Source organism: Garra rufa, chromosome 10 (assembly GCF_049309525.1).
Source record: "Garra rufa chromosome 10, GarRuf1.0, whole genome shotgun sequence".
NCBI classification, from domain to species: Eukaryota; Metazoa; Chordata; class Actinopteri; order Cypriniformes; family Cyprinidae; genus Garra; species Garra rufa.
This window is the reverse complement of record NC_133370.1, coordinates 49,749,763-49,768,943: the sequence shown is the minus strand read 5'-3', so window position 1 is coordinate 49,768,943 and position 19,181 is coordinate 49,749,763. Positions and strand designations below refer to the sequence as shown.

At 36.8% G+C, this 19,181-nt stretch overlaps 1 protein-coding gene across 1 annotated transcript; it reads right to left on the bottom strand.

The window, feature by feature from the left end:
• Positions 1 to 4,650: 4,650 nt before the first annotated feature.
• LOC141343537 (uncharacterized) lies at positions 4,651 to 8,892 on the bottom strand. The gene is made up of 2 exons (XM_073848103.1): positions 8,838 to 8,892; positions 4,651 to 6,076 (listed from the first exon to the last, which is right to left on the bottom strand). Exon 2 carries the CDS (start codon positions 6,049 to 6,051, stop codon positions 4,849 to 4,851), a length of 1,203 nt encoding a protein of 400 aa, XP_073704204.1. The 5' UTR covers positions 6,052 to 6,076; positions 8,838 to 8,892; the 3' UTR covers positions 4,651 to 4,848.
• Between the last annotated feature and the right edge of the window lie 10,289 nt (positions 8,893 to 19,181).

Here is a 19,181-nt window from a genome sequence, read left to right as displayed (position 1 = left end):
TTAAGATTGTCCTATAAGATGAAAATGTTTTAAGATGGTTCTAAGCTGGTTATGCGCTAGTCCTAAGCAGAAGGGACCAGACCAGCATAAAACAGTTTAGGACCATCTTAAACTAGCTAAAACCAGCATCAAAACCTACCTAACAGCATATGCTGTTTTTTCCCAACAGGGATTCTACAGTAAATCAGTCTAAAGACTAAGTATGGATACAAGAACCAAAGAGCTCATTGTTTTTTTGATGCCAAAGAACTTGCTAACAGATCATTTCAGCATTTTCACTTTTTACTTTTGATTTAATGTTTATTTCTTTGTTCTTACTTCTATGTATTTTACCTTTGATAATTATTGCAAGCTGCCCTGTGTGGTTACTGTAGTAATTTTGTAAGTAAATTAGTAAATTCACTCACTGACAGACAGACAGACAGACAGACAGAAGGTGACATGAAAAGAAAATACCAAAACAAAACATTTCTGAAGATAGTTCCCTTTTAGGGAACTTCAAAACCGGATCTCATTTTCTTTCTTTTCAGCAGCAGTGAATTCCAGCAAACATAATTACAGTAATGCAAGTGTATCAACAAGATTTATAACTTCACTACAGATCGTTTATATAATGTGAAGACAGCAGGCTCATTTAGGTGTGTCTGAACATGTTTCACATTTTGAATTCCAAATAGGATAGAGTCCAACAAGGGCAATAATTCAGCATTCATTAATGGTTGAGTTTGTAAGGTCTTGCTTCTCCAGTTGCACTGACTTTAATTTTGGGCAATGCTTGTTTCTGTGCATCACTGCGGTTTTGGAATGGGTGAATCTCCTGCCGCACTGAAGACACTGGAACGGTTTCTCTCCAGTGTGAATTCTCTCATGGTCTTTAAGTGCTCCGGACTGTTTGAAACTCTTGTCACAATGTGAACACTTATAGGGTTTTTCTCCAGTGTGAATCTTCTGATGCACTTTCAGCTGAGCGGATGTAGTAAAGGCTTTACCACAATCCGTGCACAAATACTCTTTCACACCAGAGTGGATTTTCAGATGGTCTTTAAAACGGATCCGCCATGAAAAACTCTTTCCACAAACAGAACACAAGTAAAGTTTCTCTTTAGTGTGAGTTTTCATGTGGGCCTTTAGGTCTGACTCCAGAACAAACCTCTTATCGCATTGATCACACTGAAACGGCTTTTCTCCGGAGTGAAAGAGTTTATGAATTCGGAGACTGTTTGACCATTTGTAACTCTTTCCACACTGATCACATGTGAACGGCTCTTCTCCGGTGTGAATTCTCATGTGACTCTCAAGGTTGCCCTTAGTTAAAAAGTACTTTTCACAATGAGGACATTTGAATGGATTTTCTCCAGTGTGAATTCATATGTGACTATCAAAGTGTCTTTTAGTGAAAAAACCCTTTTCACAGTGAGGACATGAGAATGTTTTTTCTCCAGTGTGAGTTCTCATGTGATATCTGAAGTGGTCTTTACGTCTAAAACTCTTTCCACATTGCTGACACGCAAACGGCTTCTCTCCGGTGTGGATCCTGATGTGAAGTATGAAGTATCCTCTACGTGCGAAACTCTTTCCACACTGAGGACATGTGAACGGTTTCTCTCCAGTGTGAATCCTCATGTGTTCTTTGAGGCTTTTTTTAGTTGTGAAGGTCTTTCCACACTGATGGCATGTGCAACCTTCATCATTCTCCTCTTTAATGAACTCCATCTTTACATCACAGCTCATTGTAATGGGGTATGGATGACTGTATCTGGAAAAAAAGAGAAAAGAAAAAGGAATTATACGATGCATTAATCCATAAACTAGGACTAAAATAATCTGTCAACTTACTTACGAAATATTTTTAGGCTAAGCATTCGTGACCAGTCATAGATTCATAGAGACAGAGTGCATTTAGGCCACGCCCACACCGGGGTGGAAAACAATCCAGTGCTCTCCATTGACTTTGTTCATCCCCGGTAAGTGTGGATTTCAGATTATGACGCGTGGCGCTCTGTCTCCATCTTTGTCCAGTGTCAGTACAATTGAACTATGGGTAAGCCCCTCCTCTTGAACGCAGATGAGCCAATGGCAGTTGAGTATCAGTTGCATGAGGAATGGAACTCAGACATCTTTAGGTTTTAGGCACTATAGAGAAACATTAGCTGCATTTCCATTACCCTTTAAATTGCGCAAATTGAAAATACACCTATAATGGAAATGCGTCAAGTGCGCAAAAACTCGCATATATCGCAAAAAAGTGTTTACGCTCACATGATGTGGTTTTTCAGGCAATTTGAAAAGGTATATTTTGCACAACAGCAATGAAAACATTTTTTTCCTCCATTTACGGGTCACATTTGATTAAATATAGCCCAAATCCCACAAGAATCAGTTGCCATGACATATCGAAAAGAGAAAAAATATGTTTCAGTCGCATAACATTTGGTTAATGGAAACACCGTCATTTCACAATACATTCTAATCAACATTTATAAAATAGCGCCAAAGTTTTGCGCAAATCTGTAATGGAAACACAACTATTAGCTGCGTTTCCATTAACCTTTAAATTGCGCAAATTGAAATTGCAAACTAAAAATACACCTAATGTAAACGCGTCAATTGCGCAAAAACTGCCATATATCGCAAAAAAGTGTACGCTCATATGAGATAATTTTGCAGGCAATTCGAAAAAAGAATATTTAGCAAAACAGCTATTTTTTTCCTGCATTTACAGGTCACACTTGATTAAATATAGCCAAAATCCCACAAAAATCCATTGCCATGACTTCTCGCAAAAGGAAAAAAATACATTTCGGTTGCATAACATTGGTTAATGGAAACGCCGTCATTTTGCAAAACTTTCTAATCAACATTTATAAAATAGTGCCAAACTTTTGTGCAAATCTGTAATGGAAGCACAGCTATTAGCTGAGTTTCCATTACACTTTAAATTGCGCAAATTAAAATAGCGAATTTAAAATACGTCTAATGGAAACGTGTCAATTGTGCAAAACACTCATATATCGCAAACATGCTTTTACACTCACATGAGGTGGTTTTTCAGGCAATTCAAAAAGGAATATTTCATAAAACAGCAATGGAAATGTTTTTTTTTGTCTTCTTCTTCACATTTACAGGTCACATTCGATTATAGCCAAAATCCCACAAAAATCAGTTGCCATGACTTATCGTTAGAGGAAAAAATACATTTCAGTCGCATAACATCGGTTAATGGAAAACATTTTTGCAATACATTTTTAATCGACATTTATAAAATAGCACCGAAGTTTTACACAAATCTGTAATGGAAACGCAGCTACTGGAAGATCCGAAGCTCTCATCAGTTTGATGGTGTTTATGCTACAAAAAATGGTAACACAGATTCCAAGTATCCTGAGAGGATAGGCAAAACAATTTGGAATTTATTTTATTATTCAGCATTCAATTTCTGGTTGTCATTCTCTCATTAAGTTAAAATTTTCTCCTGCTCAAGCATGTTATCTTGTGCAATTGACGCGTTTCCATTAGGCCAATTTTCAATTTACGCAATATAGGGGTAATGGAAACGCAGCTGTTGACATATAAGGATTTTTTTAAAGGCCAATTTTAAAATGCAAAAATAATATCTATTGCAACTGTTCAAACATTTAGAATGCAATGCACACATACATTCATATTCCAATTTAAAATTAATTGCTTTTAGTGTTTTTTCATCTCAATGAATTGGCCATAGCTTTAAAAAAAAAATGTATTTTATATTATGTCCGGAGTGACAACTGTATTTAAACAGGTTTGCAAACTCTCACGCTACCCAACTAAAATTATATTTGATTTTATATTTATTTTTCAATAAAAAAGCCAGTAAAACTTACTTTCTGGTAAATTACCTTAATCTTAAATCATTTTATTCAAGTCATCTTTATAAGTCATCTAATCCGCATAGATAGTAAGGAAAGTTAAAAGGAATGTTTGTATGGATAGTTTAGTAAAAAAAAAAATATTGGATCAACTAAAGTTGGCAAAACTTATTTAAACAAAGAGTGAATTTGCTAAAGTCTGTGAGTGATTGAAGAAATTTTGAGATAAAAATAAATCTTTGAATGCCATCACATGCCCTCTAAAAAGCCGAACTAATTCAAGCACTGAGTACACTTATATTACAGAGAAATGACTCACTTCTACACCGTTAGAAAAACGATTGAATAATTAAAACCAGCTCTTACCAAAACACAACAGAACAGAACAGAGGAATTCATGCTATTATTGTTGTTCTTCTTCTTGTGTTGTTATTGGCGGACAGCAAAGATGTTCGAGATGAATTACCGCCACCTACTGGACTGGAGAGTGTTGCTTCACAAAAAGCTCACCAAGCTTCCATCATTACATGTTTTCGAATTACTTTGAACAAACAGTGTGTTTTATCCTTTGGTGGATTACTGCTGTGATCTTTGAATTGTGTTTTGCATATATTTTGTGCTGCTTTCTTGGCCAAGTCCTACTCATAAAAGAGATTTCAATCTCATTGAGTTTGTAACCTGGTTAAATAAAGTGAATGAATGAATTTCTGAAAAAAAAAAAAAAAAAAATGATATAAATCCAGTGAACTTTAAATTACACGTAAGGATGCGAAGAAAGACACAAGGTTCAGTGCTCACAGTGGAATATTAGCTTTAATAAAATACAATCTAGTCTATCTCTACAAATGGATGTTTCAACTAGACGTCGTTTTGTTTATATTTTCCAGCAGCGATGAATTCTAAGAAACAATTACAGCAATGCAAATGCATGAGCAATCATTTAGTAATTAAGATTTGTAACTATACTACAGATTTCAAATCCCAAATAACTAATTTGAATAATTCAGCACTCATTAATGCTTGAGTTCTCAAGGTCTTGCTTCTCCAGTTGCACTGACTTTAATTTGGGGCAATGCTTGTTTCTGTGCGCCGCTGCAGTTTGGAAATGTCTGGATCTTTTGCCACGTGGATGGGACTGCAATGTTTTCTCTCCAGCATGAATTCTCTCATGGATTTTAAGGGCTCCAGGCAGTCTGAAACTCTCATCACAATGTGAACACTTGTAGGGTTTCTCTCCAGTGTGAATCCTGCAGTGTGCTTTCAGCGAAGCGGCTGAACTAAAGCCTTTACCACAATCCGTGCACGAATGCTCTTTCACAACAGAGTGGATTTTCAGATGGTTTTTAAAATAGCTCCGCCGTGAAAAACTCTTTCCACAAACAGAACACACGAACGGCTTCTCTTTAGTGTGGATTTTCATGTGGTCTTTAAGCTGTGCTACCATAACAAACCTCTTATCGCACTGATCACACTCGAACGGCTTTTCTCCGGAGTGAAGGAGTTTATGAACTCTGAGACTGTTTGACCATTTGAAACTCTTTCCGCACTGATCACACTTGAACGGCTTGTCTTCAGAGTGCATTGTCATGTGACTATCAAGGTGGTTTTTGGACGGGAATGTTTTTCCACAATGAGAGCACAAGAATGTTTTATCTGCAGAGTGAATTTTTTTGTGATAACAAAGGCTGCGCTTATTCGTGAAACGCTTCTCACAGTGAGGACACGAGAAAGGCCGTTCTCCAGTGTGAACTCTCAAGTGACCCTTCAAGTCCTTTTCACAAACAAAACTCCTTTCGCATTCAGTGCACTTGAACGGCTTCTCGATAATGTGAACTCTTGAGTGAATCTTAAGGGCTCCCAGATTTCTGAAGGTTTTTCCACAATGTTGACACACATATGGCTTGACTCCAGTGTGAACCCTGAGGTGAATCATTAAGCAGCCTTTACGTGCAAAACTCTTTCCACACTCAGTGCATGCGAAGGGTTTTTCTCCGGTGTGAACCCTCATGTGGTCGATGAGACTCGCTTTACATGACAAGCTCTTTCCACACTCGGTGCATTTGAACTGTTTGGGTTCATTGTGAATTCTCATGTGTTCATTGAGGTTTAGTTTACTTGAGAAGATCCGTCCACACCGATAGCATGTGCCGCCACCATCATCCTCATTCTCCTCTTTAATAACCTCTGTCTTTACGTCGCAACTCATTATAATGCGGTATGGGTGACCAGATCTGAAAAAAGAAAAACAAAAAGTAATTTCAATGCATTACTCCATATGATAGGGTTGAAACAATCAGGCAACAATATCCAACAACAAAAATGAGAATTTATTACTTATTTGAAAAGCAAAGGGTTTAGGGCTGCAACAACAAATTGATAAAATCAATCATTATCGATGAGGAAAATCATGGACAAGGACTCTCATTATGGATTAATGTGATCTGCCCACAGTGCACATACAACTTCAGAGGCTCAAGTCAAATTACAGCACTGAATGACGCATTTCTATGGACAAAATGCATCTAAAAATAGTGGAGGAAACAGAATGAGATGCTGCAGGAGAGTTACGTGATCCAAGCTGCTCAAAACATCAGAATTCTTTATTTTAAACTTTAAGACAATAGCGTAATGTCTTTCCCCGTGAGACGCTTTGACAGATTCGTTTGCATGAAAACTTTCAGTTTACGGTCATATCCTTATCTGTAAATGTCACAAATTCACACAAGCATTTCTATTTTTGCATAAAAGTCCATCCTGACAGTCTGTGTTCAGTCTAAATCTTTACTGAATGAGTGTCAGACAGCTGGAACACAGAGAGGGAGACCATTAAAAAGGTTGAATGTTAAATTTAGGTTTGAAAGAAAACATGTAGTGCACATATTTATGAAGAGTAGGAACAGTAAAGGGATAACAGTGTGTAATTATCTGAATATAAATATCAGACGCTTTTATATGTAGAAGAACATTCCTCTCATCTGTTGGTTAACACTGAGTTTGATCTGATTCATCTTTATTATCTGTATCAGGCTACTCTTTTCCTTTTTAATGTTGAGATTTAAACTTTGTTCAATTCATACAGCGCTTAACAATTGAATAAAACAAATTTATGTAAGGTGTTAACAAATAATGAAAGGTTTGTGCCACTGCTGCTCCAAACTAACAGTACTGGTGATTACCAAAATCATTTTATAGCTTTCTGTATTGGTTAGTCCTCCAATATGCAATACGCTTTTTAGTAACAGTAGGCTATTTTTAATGCTATAATTATTGCGGTTATCTATGAAAAAAATAGTCAAGTGTTTTTCTTCAGATATTTGTCTTTTCTCTTTATTAAGACCGGTGGTCTAAAAAATTAAGCACTTTTTTCATTGCTTTCAGTTGACACGTTTGTTTGAAGAACATTGGGCAGAATGTTGAATAGTGTGATTTGTCAATAGAATAAAAGAAATGGGATTTGAGCTAATTCATTGATTAATCAGAAAAATGGTAGACCAACTAATCGATTATGAAAATTATCATTAGTTGGAGCCCTAGTTTGATCTGCACACATGAATACTTGATCCTCAGAAGAGTTTTTGTTCTAGTAACACTATAAGGTATTATCAGAGAGGAAATGTTGTGACTAGTTTATCCAGAAATCAAACATACTTTCATGTGTTCATATGACTTGGAGATGATGCATCCACCAGTTACTTTTTCAAACAGTTAATTAAATGGTGAATTTGTATTGAGAAAACTGCAGTGCTGCACAATTATGACAAAAATCATAATTGACGGTTATTCCCTTCGGACTGTAGCTGCGATTATTAATCAATTAAAATGTAATGTAAAAATGTTTATGCCATTGTTTGAAGCAAATGCATGCCAAATTACAACACACTTGTATTGCTTTTCAATAGTATTAAGCCTCATATGTCAAGTATGCATTGAATAAAAATGACAAAAATAAAAACATGCACAGCATTATAACGATATACTAAAACTAAATCAATGGAAAACCCTTAAGATAATCTGTAGAAAGACAAAAACACATCTTAAGCAAGCAGAATAACATAATTGGGATGATTATAACAAAAAAAAAAAATCATAATTGTCAATTATTCCCTTCAAACTGTAGCTGCGATTATAAATTATGATTATCACAATTTAAACTGAATTATGTTTATGCCATTGTTTGAAGCAAGCAACTGCATGCCAAATTACAACACACAAAAAACTTGTATTTTTTTCTATAGTATTAAGCCTCAAATGTCAAGTATGCATTAAACAAAAATGACAAAAATAAAAACATGCATGGCATTTTAATGATATAACAAAACTAAATCAATGGAAAACCCCTTGAGATAATCTGTAGAAAGACAAAAACACATCTTAAGCAAGCAGAATAACATAATTCGACTCTGAATGATTACTTAACTGTAATCACAATTAGAAATTTGACAAATTGTGCAGCCCTACACAACTCAAAATCTACATTTTTAGAAGTGATTTTCGTGTTTTATTAGTTAGAATATGTATAACTCAATATTTTAACTAACTGCAGAAGCTGAATAATCAAATAACCTACTAACTGTTGGTTAACTGCTGAAATAACCAAGGATTAGTCGATTAACCAATTAAAGTATTTTCAAAATAATCATTTGTTGCAGCCATATTCCATACAATTAGTTGCACTTCAACAATTCAACATAAGTTCAATGCATTTATTGCAATGCAAGTTTTTTAAAATCAAATATCTTACTATTAGAGATATGGAAATTACAGTTCATATTTTAATACTGTATATTACCCATACAAACTTGTATTGTTAGATCCAAACAGAGACGTGTGGTTGATTCATTTCCAGCTTGGCAAACAAAGCAAACCTGATTTAAATTCGGAGTGAATCCGTTAAACTCCGTGAACGACGGAAGACATTTGCAATGAAAAAAATCTTTAAATGCCACCAAATGCCCTCTTAACACCCAAACTACAACGAAAAGCAGCACTTACCAACAAAAAAAAACGAGATCAGAGGACTGAAGAGTGTTCTGTTGTTGTGGTTCTTCTTCTAGTGTTGTTATTGACGGTGAGCGAAGACGTTTAAGATGAATTACCGCCACCTACTGGACTGGAGCGAGTGTGGATATTCGATGAGAAGGGAAAACATTTAACTTAACGTTGATACACACAAAAAGTTAAACTAATGTGAAACTAAGAAAAAAAATGCAACAAATAACGTAAATAATGATAAATGAACAATGAACATTCAGTTTCATATTATTTAACAACATATCATTTAAATCCCAGGAGAGAACTTGCATAGCTGTACATTTAAATGCTGACAGCTAAACACTATCATAACGTGTTTAGGCTAACGTTTGCTAGCTAGCGATACTTCTCTTCAAGGATCTTAATCATATTCTTGATCATCAGTAACTTGCCTTCATAGTCATCAACACATTTTTAAAATCTTGTAATATTTTAAAGCCTTTGTTATTTTTCAACTACAGCTGTGCAATAAAATTCACTTTAAATATTGACTTTTTATGCATAAAGATTATGGAAAAAAAATGTCCTTTCACAGAAAACAATGTCTTTTTAAGATGAAAATGAGATGAAATGACCCATATAACCAGAAGATGGCAGCAGAGGATCAATCATTGGCTACCATTTCAACTCACTAGTTTTATCAAGACGTCTTGCTTTTCGATTTATTATAAAGTTACTAGTATAATAAATTGTACTTTTACAGCACCGAAGTACAGATCCTTCTCAAAAAATTAGCATATTGTGATAAAGTTCATTATTTTCTGTAATGTACTGATAAACATGTGACTTTCATATATTTTAGATTCATTACACACAACTGAAGTAGTTCAAGCCTTTTATTGTTTTAATATTGATGATTTTGGCATACAGCTCATGAAAACCCAACATTCCTATCTCAAAAAATTTGCATATCATGAAAAGGAGCTATTAACCTAATCATCTGAATCAACTAATTAACTCTAAACACCTGCAAAAGATTCCAAAGGCTTTTAAAAACTCCCAGCCTGGTTCATTACTCAAAACCGCAATCATGGGTAAGATTGCCGACCTGACTGCTGTCCAGAAGGCCATCATTGACACCCTCAAGCAAGAGGGTAAGACACAGAAAGAAATTTCTGAACGAATAGGCTGTTCCCAGAGTGCTGTATAAAGGCACCTCAGTGGGAAGTCTGTGGGAAGGAAAAAGTGTGGCAGAAAACGCTCCACACCGAGAAGAGGTGACCGGACCCTGAGGAAGATTGTGGAGAAGGACCGATTCCAGACCTTGGGGGACCTGCGGAAGCAGTGGACTGAGTCTGGAGTAGAAACATCCAGAGTCACCGTGTACAGGCGTGTGCAGGAAATGGGCTACAGGTGCCGCATTCCCCAGGTCAAGCCACTTTTGAACCAGAAACAGCGGCAGAAGCGCCTGACCTGGGCTACAGAGAAGCAGCACTGGACTGTTGCTCAGTGGTCCAAAGTACTTTTTTCGGATGAAAGCAAATTTTGCATGTCATTCGGAAATCAAGGTGCCAGAGTCTGGAGGAAGACTGGGGAGAGGGAAATGCCAAAATACCTGAAGCCCAGTGTCAAGTACCCACAGTCAGTGATGGTCTGGGGTGCCATGTCAGCTGCTGGTGTTGGTTAACTGTGTTTTATCAAGGGCAGGGTCAATGCAGCTAGCTATCAGGAGATTTTGGAGCACTTCATGCTTCCATCTGCTGAAAAGCTTTATGGAGATGAAGATTTCATTTTTCAGCACGACCTGGCACCTTCTCACAGTGCCAAAACCACTGGTAAATGGTTTACTGACCATGGTATTACTGTGCTCAATTGGCCTGCCAACTCTCCTGACCTGAACCCCATAGAGAATCTGTGGGATATTGTGAAGAGAAAGTTGAGAGACGCAAGACCCAACACTCTGGATGAGCTCAAGGCCGTTATCGAAGCATCCTGGGCCTCCATAACACCTCAGCAGTGCCACAGGCTGATTGCCTCCATGCCACGCCACACTGAAGCAGTCATTTCTGCAAAAGGATTCCCGACCAAGTATTGAGTGCATAACTGAACATAATTATTTGAAAGTTGACTTTTTTTGTATTAAAAACACTTTTCTTTTATTGGTCGGATGAAATATGCTATTTTTTTTTAGATTAGCATCGAAAGTATCGATACTCAAATTAAAAATATCGATACTAAGGTTTTTTTGTTTTTTTTTACCAGTGATTTTTTTTATTTAACAAAAAGCATACAGTGTGCATTGAATTGGACGTATAACCTATGTTAGGGAATAACTGTTCATGATATAACAATTTTCTTACTCATCTAAACGCACGCAAATGTTGCAAGACAGAACCAATCAATCACAGAGAGCATTCACTCACTTCAGACAGTGCATTCAAAGAGGGCTGCGTTTCCCAAAAGTATCATAAGCATTGATGCTTTTGGGAACGGCAGCCCAGAACAATGCTTATCAGAGGACAGAAAATAAAAACATGTTTGAGCTATTTCACCACAGTGTTTGGGTGCGCCGCTCTAATTTACCCGTGTAGAACGATTCGTCGCATTAGTTCCGCTTTTGGAGATTGTGTGTAAAATCATAATAAATTCATAATTTTTTTTTATTTGGTCAGCACGGAGGGGCCACAGGGGTGGCCAGGGACATGTTTACAGAGGCACGGTCCTCCCTAGGCCTCCGTGTAGAACCGCCACTGCAAGTAAGGCTTCTCTCTAGTTTTCATGTGGGCCTTTAGGTCTGACTCCAGAACAAACCTCTTATTGCACTGATCACACTTAAACGGCTTTGAGTTTTTTTCAGGGCCCAAACACCGTTGGTGCGAGGACCCTATTGGAATTGCTTCGTTTATTGTTCTTCTCCAAAATGAATCACATTTTTGAGGGTCTAAACATGCTCGAAAACTCATTCAACTTTGCACACACATCAGAACTGGTGAAAATTTAAGTCTGATATGGGTTTCAGAAGTGGGTCAAGTCAAGTCAAGTCAAGTTTATTTATACAGCGCTTTTTACAATACAAGTTGTGTCAAAGCAACCTTACAGTATTAAAATAATAAGATAAAATGTCAATAAAAGTGCAAAAGTTCCATATTGCAGCAAAGTCAAATTGGAGAGGACTCATCTGGTTCCCATGGCCTTGTGCCGGTGGCTGTTTAGGGTAGGAGTTCTTTCTGATGATCTGTCTCTGGGGCTCATCTAGTTGACACGGTATCCGCTGACATTCGGCTGTAGGTGTTGATCCACCATCTGCTCTAGGTTTGGACTGGATCCGGGGGACTGCAGTGACCATCTGATCTGGATACGGACTGGATCTGGTGGCTATGGTGACCTGGGAATAAGAAACAAACAGACTAATATTAATGTAGATGCAAGAGTTCCAAGTTGCCACAAAATCAGATTGGAGAGGACTCATCTGGTTTTCGCTGTCTTGCGTCGATGGCCGTCTAGGTGATGGGGTCTTCACTGATGATCTGTCTCTGGGGCTCATCTAGTTGATGTGGTCTCTGGTGACATTCAGGGCTGTAAAGGATATCTCTGGGTGCTGATGGGTACAGACTGGATCCGGGGGACTGCAGTGACCGTCTGATCTGGATACATGATCGGTGGCTACGGTGACCTCGGAATAAGAAGGAAAGATACTAGTATTAGCGTAGATGGCATTCTTCTTCTGATGCAACGAGTACATCAGGAGTTGTAGGAAGTGTCCCTGGTTCCGGTTGACCTAAATAATGCAGCCTAACAATCCTTTAACGGATTTGGATTGTGAAATGTATTAAGTGTAGGCCAGGTTAAAGAGATGGGTCTTTAATCTAGATTTAAACTGACAGAGTGTGTCTGCCTCCCGAACAGTGTTAGGTAAATTGTTCCAGAGTTTGGGCGCTAAATGTGAAAAGGACCTGCCGCCCGCAGTTGATTTTGATATTCTAGGTACTATCAAATTGCCGGAGTTTTGAGAACGCAGCGGACGTGAGGGACTATAATATGATAAGAGCTCGCTCAAGTACTTAGGAGCTAAACCATTCAGGGCTTTATAAGTAATTAGCAAGATTTTAAAGTCTATACGATGTTTAATAGGGAGCCAGTGCAGTGTTGACAGAACCGGGCTAATATGGTCATACTTTCTGGTTCTAGTAAGAACTCTAGCTGCTGCATTTTGGACCAGCTGGAGTTTGTTTATTAAGCGTGCAGAACAACCACCCAATAAAGCATTACAATAATCTAATCTTGAGGTCATGAACGCATGGATTAACGTTTCTGCATTTGACATCGAGAGCATAGGTCGTAATTTAGATATATTTTTTAGATGAAAAAATGCGGTTTTGCAAATGCTAGAAATGTGGCTTTCGAAGGAGAGATTGCTATCGAATAGGACGCCTAAGTTCCTGACTGATGATGAAGAATTTACAGAGCAGTCATCTAGTATTAGACTGTGTTTTAGGTTATTACTTGTAGAGGTTTTAGGTCCAATAATTAACACCTCTGTGTTTTCAGAATTTAGCAGTAAGAAATTTCTCGCCATCCAATTTTTTATTTCAACTATGCATTCTGTTAGTTTTTCAAATTGGTATGTTTCGCCGGGCCGCGAAGAAATATAGAGCTGAGTATCATCAGCGTAACAATGAAAGCTAACACCATGTTTCCTGATGATATCTCCCAAGGGTAACATATAAAGTGTAAAAAGTAATGGCCCTAATACTGAGCCTTGAGGTACTCCATACTGCACTTGTGACTGATATGATACCTCGTCATTTACTGCTACGAATTGATGCCGGCCAGATAAGTACGATTTGAACCAAGCCAGTGCACTACCACTAACGCCAACATAATTTTCAAGTCTATTTAAAAGAATATTGTGGTCAATAGTATCAAATGCAGCACTTAGATCTAGTAGCACTAATAGAGAGATGCATCCACGATCAGAAGACAGGAGAAGGTCATTAGTAACTCTAATAAGAGCAGTCTCAGTACTATGATACGGTCTAAAACCTGACTGGAAATCCTCACAGATACCATTTTTCTCTAAGAAAGAACACAATTGTGAGGACACTACCTTTTCTAGTATCTTTGACAGAAAAGGGAGATTGGAAATTGGTCTGTAATTGTTTAATTCATTGGGATCAAGTTGAGGTTTTTTAATTAAAGGCTTAATAACAGCCAGTTTGAAGGTTTTGGGGACATATCCTAATGATAATGACGAATTAATAATATTCAGAAGAGGATCCATGACTTCTGGAAGCACCTCTTTTAGTAACTTAGATGGAATAGGGTCTAACATACATGTTGTCGGTTTAGATGATTTAATTTAGTGGGTGTGGCAAAATGGCTCGATAGCGCCACCTATACACATTTAGCAGAGTGCACCTTGAGCTACACTTTACATACATGCACGAAAATTGGTACACACATGTAACACACCCATAACTACAAAAAAGTCTCTTGGAGCGAAATTTGTGTCAATTTTGCCATTTTCAGGCATCAGACTTGAACGAACTCCTCCTAGAGATTTATTCAGATCAACGGCAAATTTGGTGAGTCTAATCTAAAGCCCTTTGTGACGTTAAATTGCGCAGATCTAGAGTTTTCATCGGTGGGCGTGTCCGTGGCGGCCTGTCAAATTTAGATGTTTTGCCATGAAACAGGAAGTTGCTATAACTCAGGCATACAATGTCCGATCTACCCCAAACTTCACATGTGTGATAACACTCTTGACCTGAAGACATCTACATGTCCATATTCAGTTTTAGTCATAGCGCCACCTGCTGGCAACAGGAAGTGACATGTTTTACGCTGCAAAACTAGAGATTTAATGATATCAACATTGTATTTGGTCAGTCTAATCTAAAGGCCTTTGCGATGTTAAATTGTGAAGATCTTGAGTTTTCGTAAAAGGGCGTGTCTGTGGCGGCCTGACAAAGTTTGATGTTTTGCCGTGGAAAAAGAACAACTTGTTTGAACTCAAATATGCAATGTCCGATCTGCACCAAACTTCACAGGTTTGGTAAGAGTCCTGGCCTGAAGACACCTAAAGGCCAATATTCAAATATTATCATAGCTCCACCTGTTGGCAGCAGGATATATCATATCTTTCACTAACTCAAACATACCAAGTTCAATCTGCAACAAACTTTGTATTTAATAAAAGTGCTGGCCTGAACACATCTACATGCCAATAATCAGTTATAGACATAGTGCCACCAGCTGGCAGCAGGAAGTTTGGCACATTTAAATGACTTTGACATATTTCTCCAATATTTACTATATTAAAGACATACTCCCCACCATTCGCTGTTTTCCTGAAGCCACCGGTCGGCGATGAGCCCGGGTGCGAGGGCCCTTTCATCGCTACTTGCAGCTTTAATGAACAATTTGTAACTCTTTCTGCATTGATCACATGTGAACAGCTTCTCCTTTGTATGTGATTCTCAAGGATTCTTTTAATTAAAAAACTCTTTCCACACTGAGGGCATGTCAACAGTTTGTCTCCAGTATGAATTCTTAAGTGTTCTTTAAGCCTTCCTTTACATGAGAAGCTCTTTTCACATTGATGGCATGTATCATTATTCTCCTCTTTAATACACTCATCTTTGGACACAACGATGCCAGATCTGAAAAAATAAAAATAAAAATAAAATTGTAATTAAGCTATACATGACTCCATATTAGGGCTGAAAGGATCAGTCACCATTATGCAGCAAATCAGCATATTAAAATGATTTCTGAAGGATTGTGTAACACTGAAGTCTGGAGTAATGATGCTGAAATTTCAGTTTTTATTACAGGATTAAATTGCCTTTTTTTTTATAAATTACATTTACATTTATAAAACAGATATTCACACAGAAATAAACAAATAAATACAGCCTTGGTGAGGAAAAGATACCTCTTTCACAAAAAAAGACCCCAAATGTTAAAATAATAGTAGTATAAATGTATAACTGAAAAAAAGATCCATGACAAACAACAAAATCAGATCAAACATACTGGACTGTATTAATCCAACAAAAGGAAAGTAGGTATTTCAGTATTTCAGGGCACACTCAAGGAGCTGGAAAAGCAATGTTTTCTGGTAAAATTACAAATAGTGAAAGAGAAAATAAACAAACAATTTCCTGAGCACAAAAGGGGAAACTTACATTTAACAAATGTGAAAGTACCTTGGTCCCCATATACTCATACTGAAACTAAGCTGGGAGGGATATTAGAGCAGCATTTTAGTCAGAGCCATTCACTCTTCACTTGCTCCAGGTAGTGTACTTTGTTATTTCTTCTGTTATTTATTATTTCAGTTTGTGTTTCCAGTTGATTAGACAGCATAATATTCTTCTAACACAGAGATAATTTTATATGTTGGTTGTTATTTACAAATATTACATTTTGTAACTGTTTTTCTGAAAAAAAAAAAAAAAAAAAGAGTAAATGAATAATTTTGTTGCAGGCAGGAAACAGTTGAAATCTTCTGTGAGACTACATTCAGTCCAGCAGCTTTTAAAGAATTCAGGTGAGTTTAATTTAAATTATTTACAAAACTAAATAAAAATTTAGTTGAAGAATCATAACCAAGCTGATCGGTGTATGTGTACTGTATATACAAACAGTATGTATTTATTTAGTTTTAATTAGTTACATTTAAAATGCATTTCTAACATCGATGAGATTAAGACATTGACACTGTCTCTAAAGCAGCTTTGACATAATATTTTTTTTTAAATGCACTGTACAAACGATTGACCTGAAATGCCTGTCTGTATTATTAATTATGCTTATAATAATCTATTAAATTGCTTATGTTCACAGGTGACGTGAATCAACCAGACGAGATGTCACTGCAGTAAGCATTTCTTGTTCAAAGCTTTGACTTGATTTTTGTATTATTTTATAATCAATTGATTTATAGCAATGACAAATTTACCAGGATTCATTTGATAACATTAGTTACAACATGAACTACAGTATAAATAATAATTACAGCATTTTATGTGTTTTTAGATAAAAAAATGTCCTGCCTCTTACAAGTATTATTATGGCAATAGATGGGTGTTTCTCTTCAACAGGTCAAAACAAGTATGATAATGTGCATCCTTCCATAATAATAATAATAATAATAATAATTATAATAATAATAATCCCCACATGGCTCCAGGGGATGAATAAAGACCTCATTTTGGAAATCTATGCATGTTTGTAAGAAAAATATCCATATTTGAAAGTAATAATCACTTTACTCTAGTTTGCACTAACTGTTGAACACGGAGAAACATCCGTCCATTCCCATTATAAAGCTTGAAAGAACCAGGATATTTTTCAAAAATAACTTAGGATTCATCTGAAAGAATTCATACACACCATATTATGGGCATATATTCATTTTTGGGTGAACTAACCCTTTAAGCTTTGTCACTTTCCATTGTCATTTGCGCTCATTTCTGTTGCGTGTCCTTAACCTCACAACACATAACTTTGAGTTTTAGGTGTAAGAAACAATATTTTGAATTTGGACTGTAGTACTCATTTCAACCACTAGTTCATAAGTAGTCCATATTACAAACTGTACCTTTCAATAATGTTAACAAAGGAGCCCTTACTGTAAAGTTTTAGCTCAGTGGTGCTGTCTGCTATATTGAAAAAGTATAACATGACTATATAAATTGTCCCCTTTGTGGTAAGGCTGGAAAAATAAAACAGATGAAGCAAATATCCCGTGATTTCTACTTCTGAAAAATAATGTTTTGATGTTTCAGGGAACTCGAAGCTCTAAGTGACAAGTTGCAACAAAACATCAAGAATCTGAACTCAGAATATGAAAACAATCATCAAACCCTCAGTGGTCTAATACGGAGACTGAGAAACGTCACTAGTGAATTTGAATCCATGCATAAGCAAACTACAGTGGGCAGTTTGGTTGGATCATCGGTAGGAGCAGCTGGAGGAGTCACAGCACTAGTGGGACTGGGTTTATCATTTTTCACATTTGGTGCTTCTTTAGCTCTTACTGCTGTTGGAGTTGCTGCTGGAATAACTGGAGGAGTAACAGGTGCTGTATGTAACATCGGTAACATGGTCGAGCAGAAAAGACTGCGTAAGATTATTGAAGAGGTCATTGATGATTTCCAGAAGAAAATCAACCCAATGGTTGAGCACCTGAGTACAATTTCTACCACCATAGAAGAGCTTCAGCAGATGGAGCAGGCGGTTTTTTTTACAAAAAAGGCATTACTGACAAGTGTGAGATCTGTGAAAACCTTTTTGAGCATTACAAAACTTTTAACTGTACTTCAGACTGCTACAATTGGGAAAACAGCTGCAAAAGCTGCCAAAACTCTGCGTACGGTTGGGAAAATCTCTGGCATAATCTCAACTCTATTTCTTGTTCTTGATGCTTACAGTATTTACTGTGATTCAACAGAGATCTCTGAAATGAATCAATTAGATCACAATAGTAAAGCAGAAGATGTCAAATCAGAAACTCTGAAACTTATTCTTGAGTTGAAAAAAACAGCTGCTGAATTTCAGGAGACTCTGGATGAAATTAAAAGTGCCAGAAAAGATATTAACAGAGCGTTACAACTCAGTGAAAAATCTGATTAGAAATTTGTATTATTTGAAACATATGATCAGTACCGCCGCTCCCTATACGCAGAGTACGCAGTCTGCGTAGGGCACCAACTCCCAGGGGGGCACCATCCCAGCTGCTCAAAAATATATATTTTTATTATTATTTATTTTAGTTTTTATATAGTCTATTATAATAATAAATTAATATTAATAATATACATATACAAATAAACAAAAATATAAACGTATATATTGCATTTTCTGTGAACGCAGAGTAGGCTAGTAAGCACACGTGATGACGCGCAGCGACGCGCCTTTACCTCTGTTTACGGCTGCCTATTTGGCCAAAAATGATGATAATAATTGATGAACAATATGCCTGGTCCTGGAAAGAGACATCAACAGTCCGGCGTCGAGAAACGAAAAGAAAAAAAAGCCCAAGATGAAGCCCGTGCATCACTTAGGTACGTTCATAATCCTGTGAAACTTTATTTTGTTCTGTCGACGTTAATAGTGTTTTAATACTGTCGGTAATAATTTCACGACTAAGGCATCTTTCTTAATATGAATACAAACAGATCTAAGTAAACAAAACGACTTAAAATGCATTATATTAAAACACAGAGGCAATTATGATTATTGATTAATAATGACCATATGGTGTCATTAAATAACAGTGTTAAAATACATAATCTAATACAAAATGTACAGTTTACATTACAATTTTAATAGAAATGCCTGAAAAGGGCACCAAAG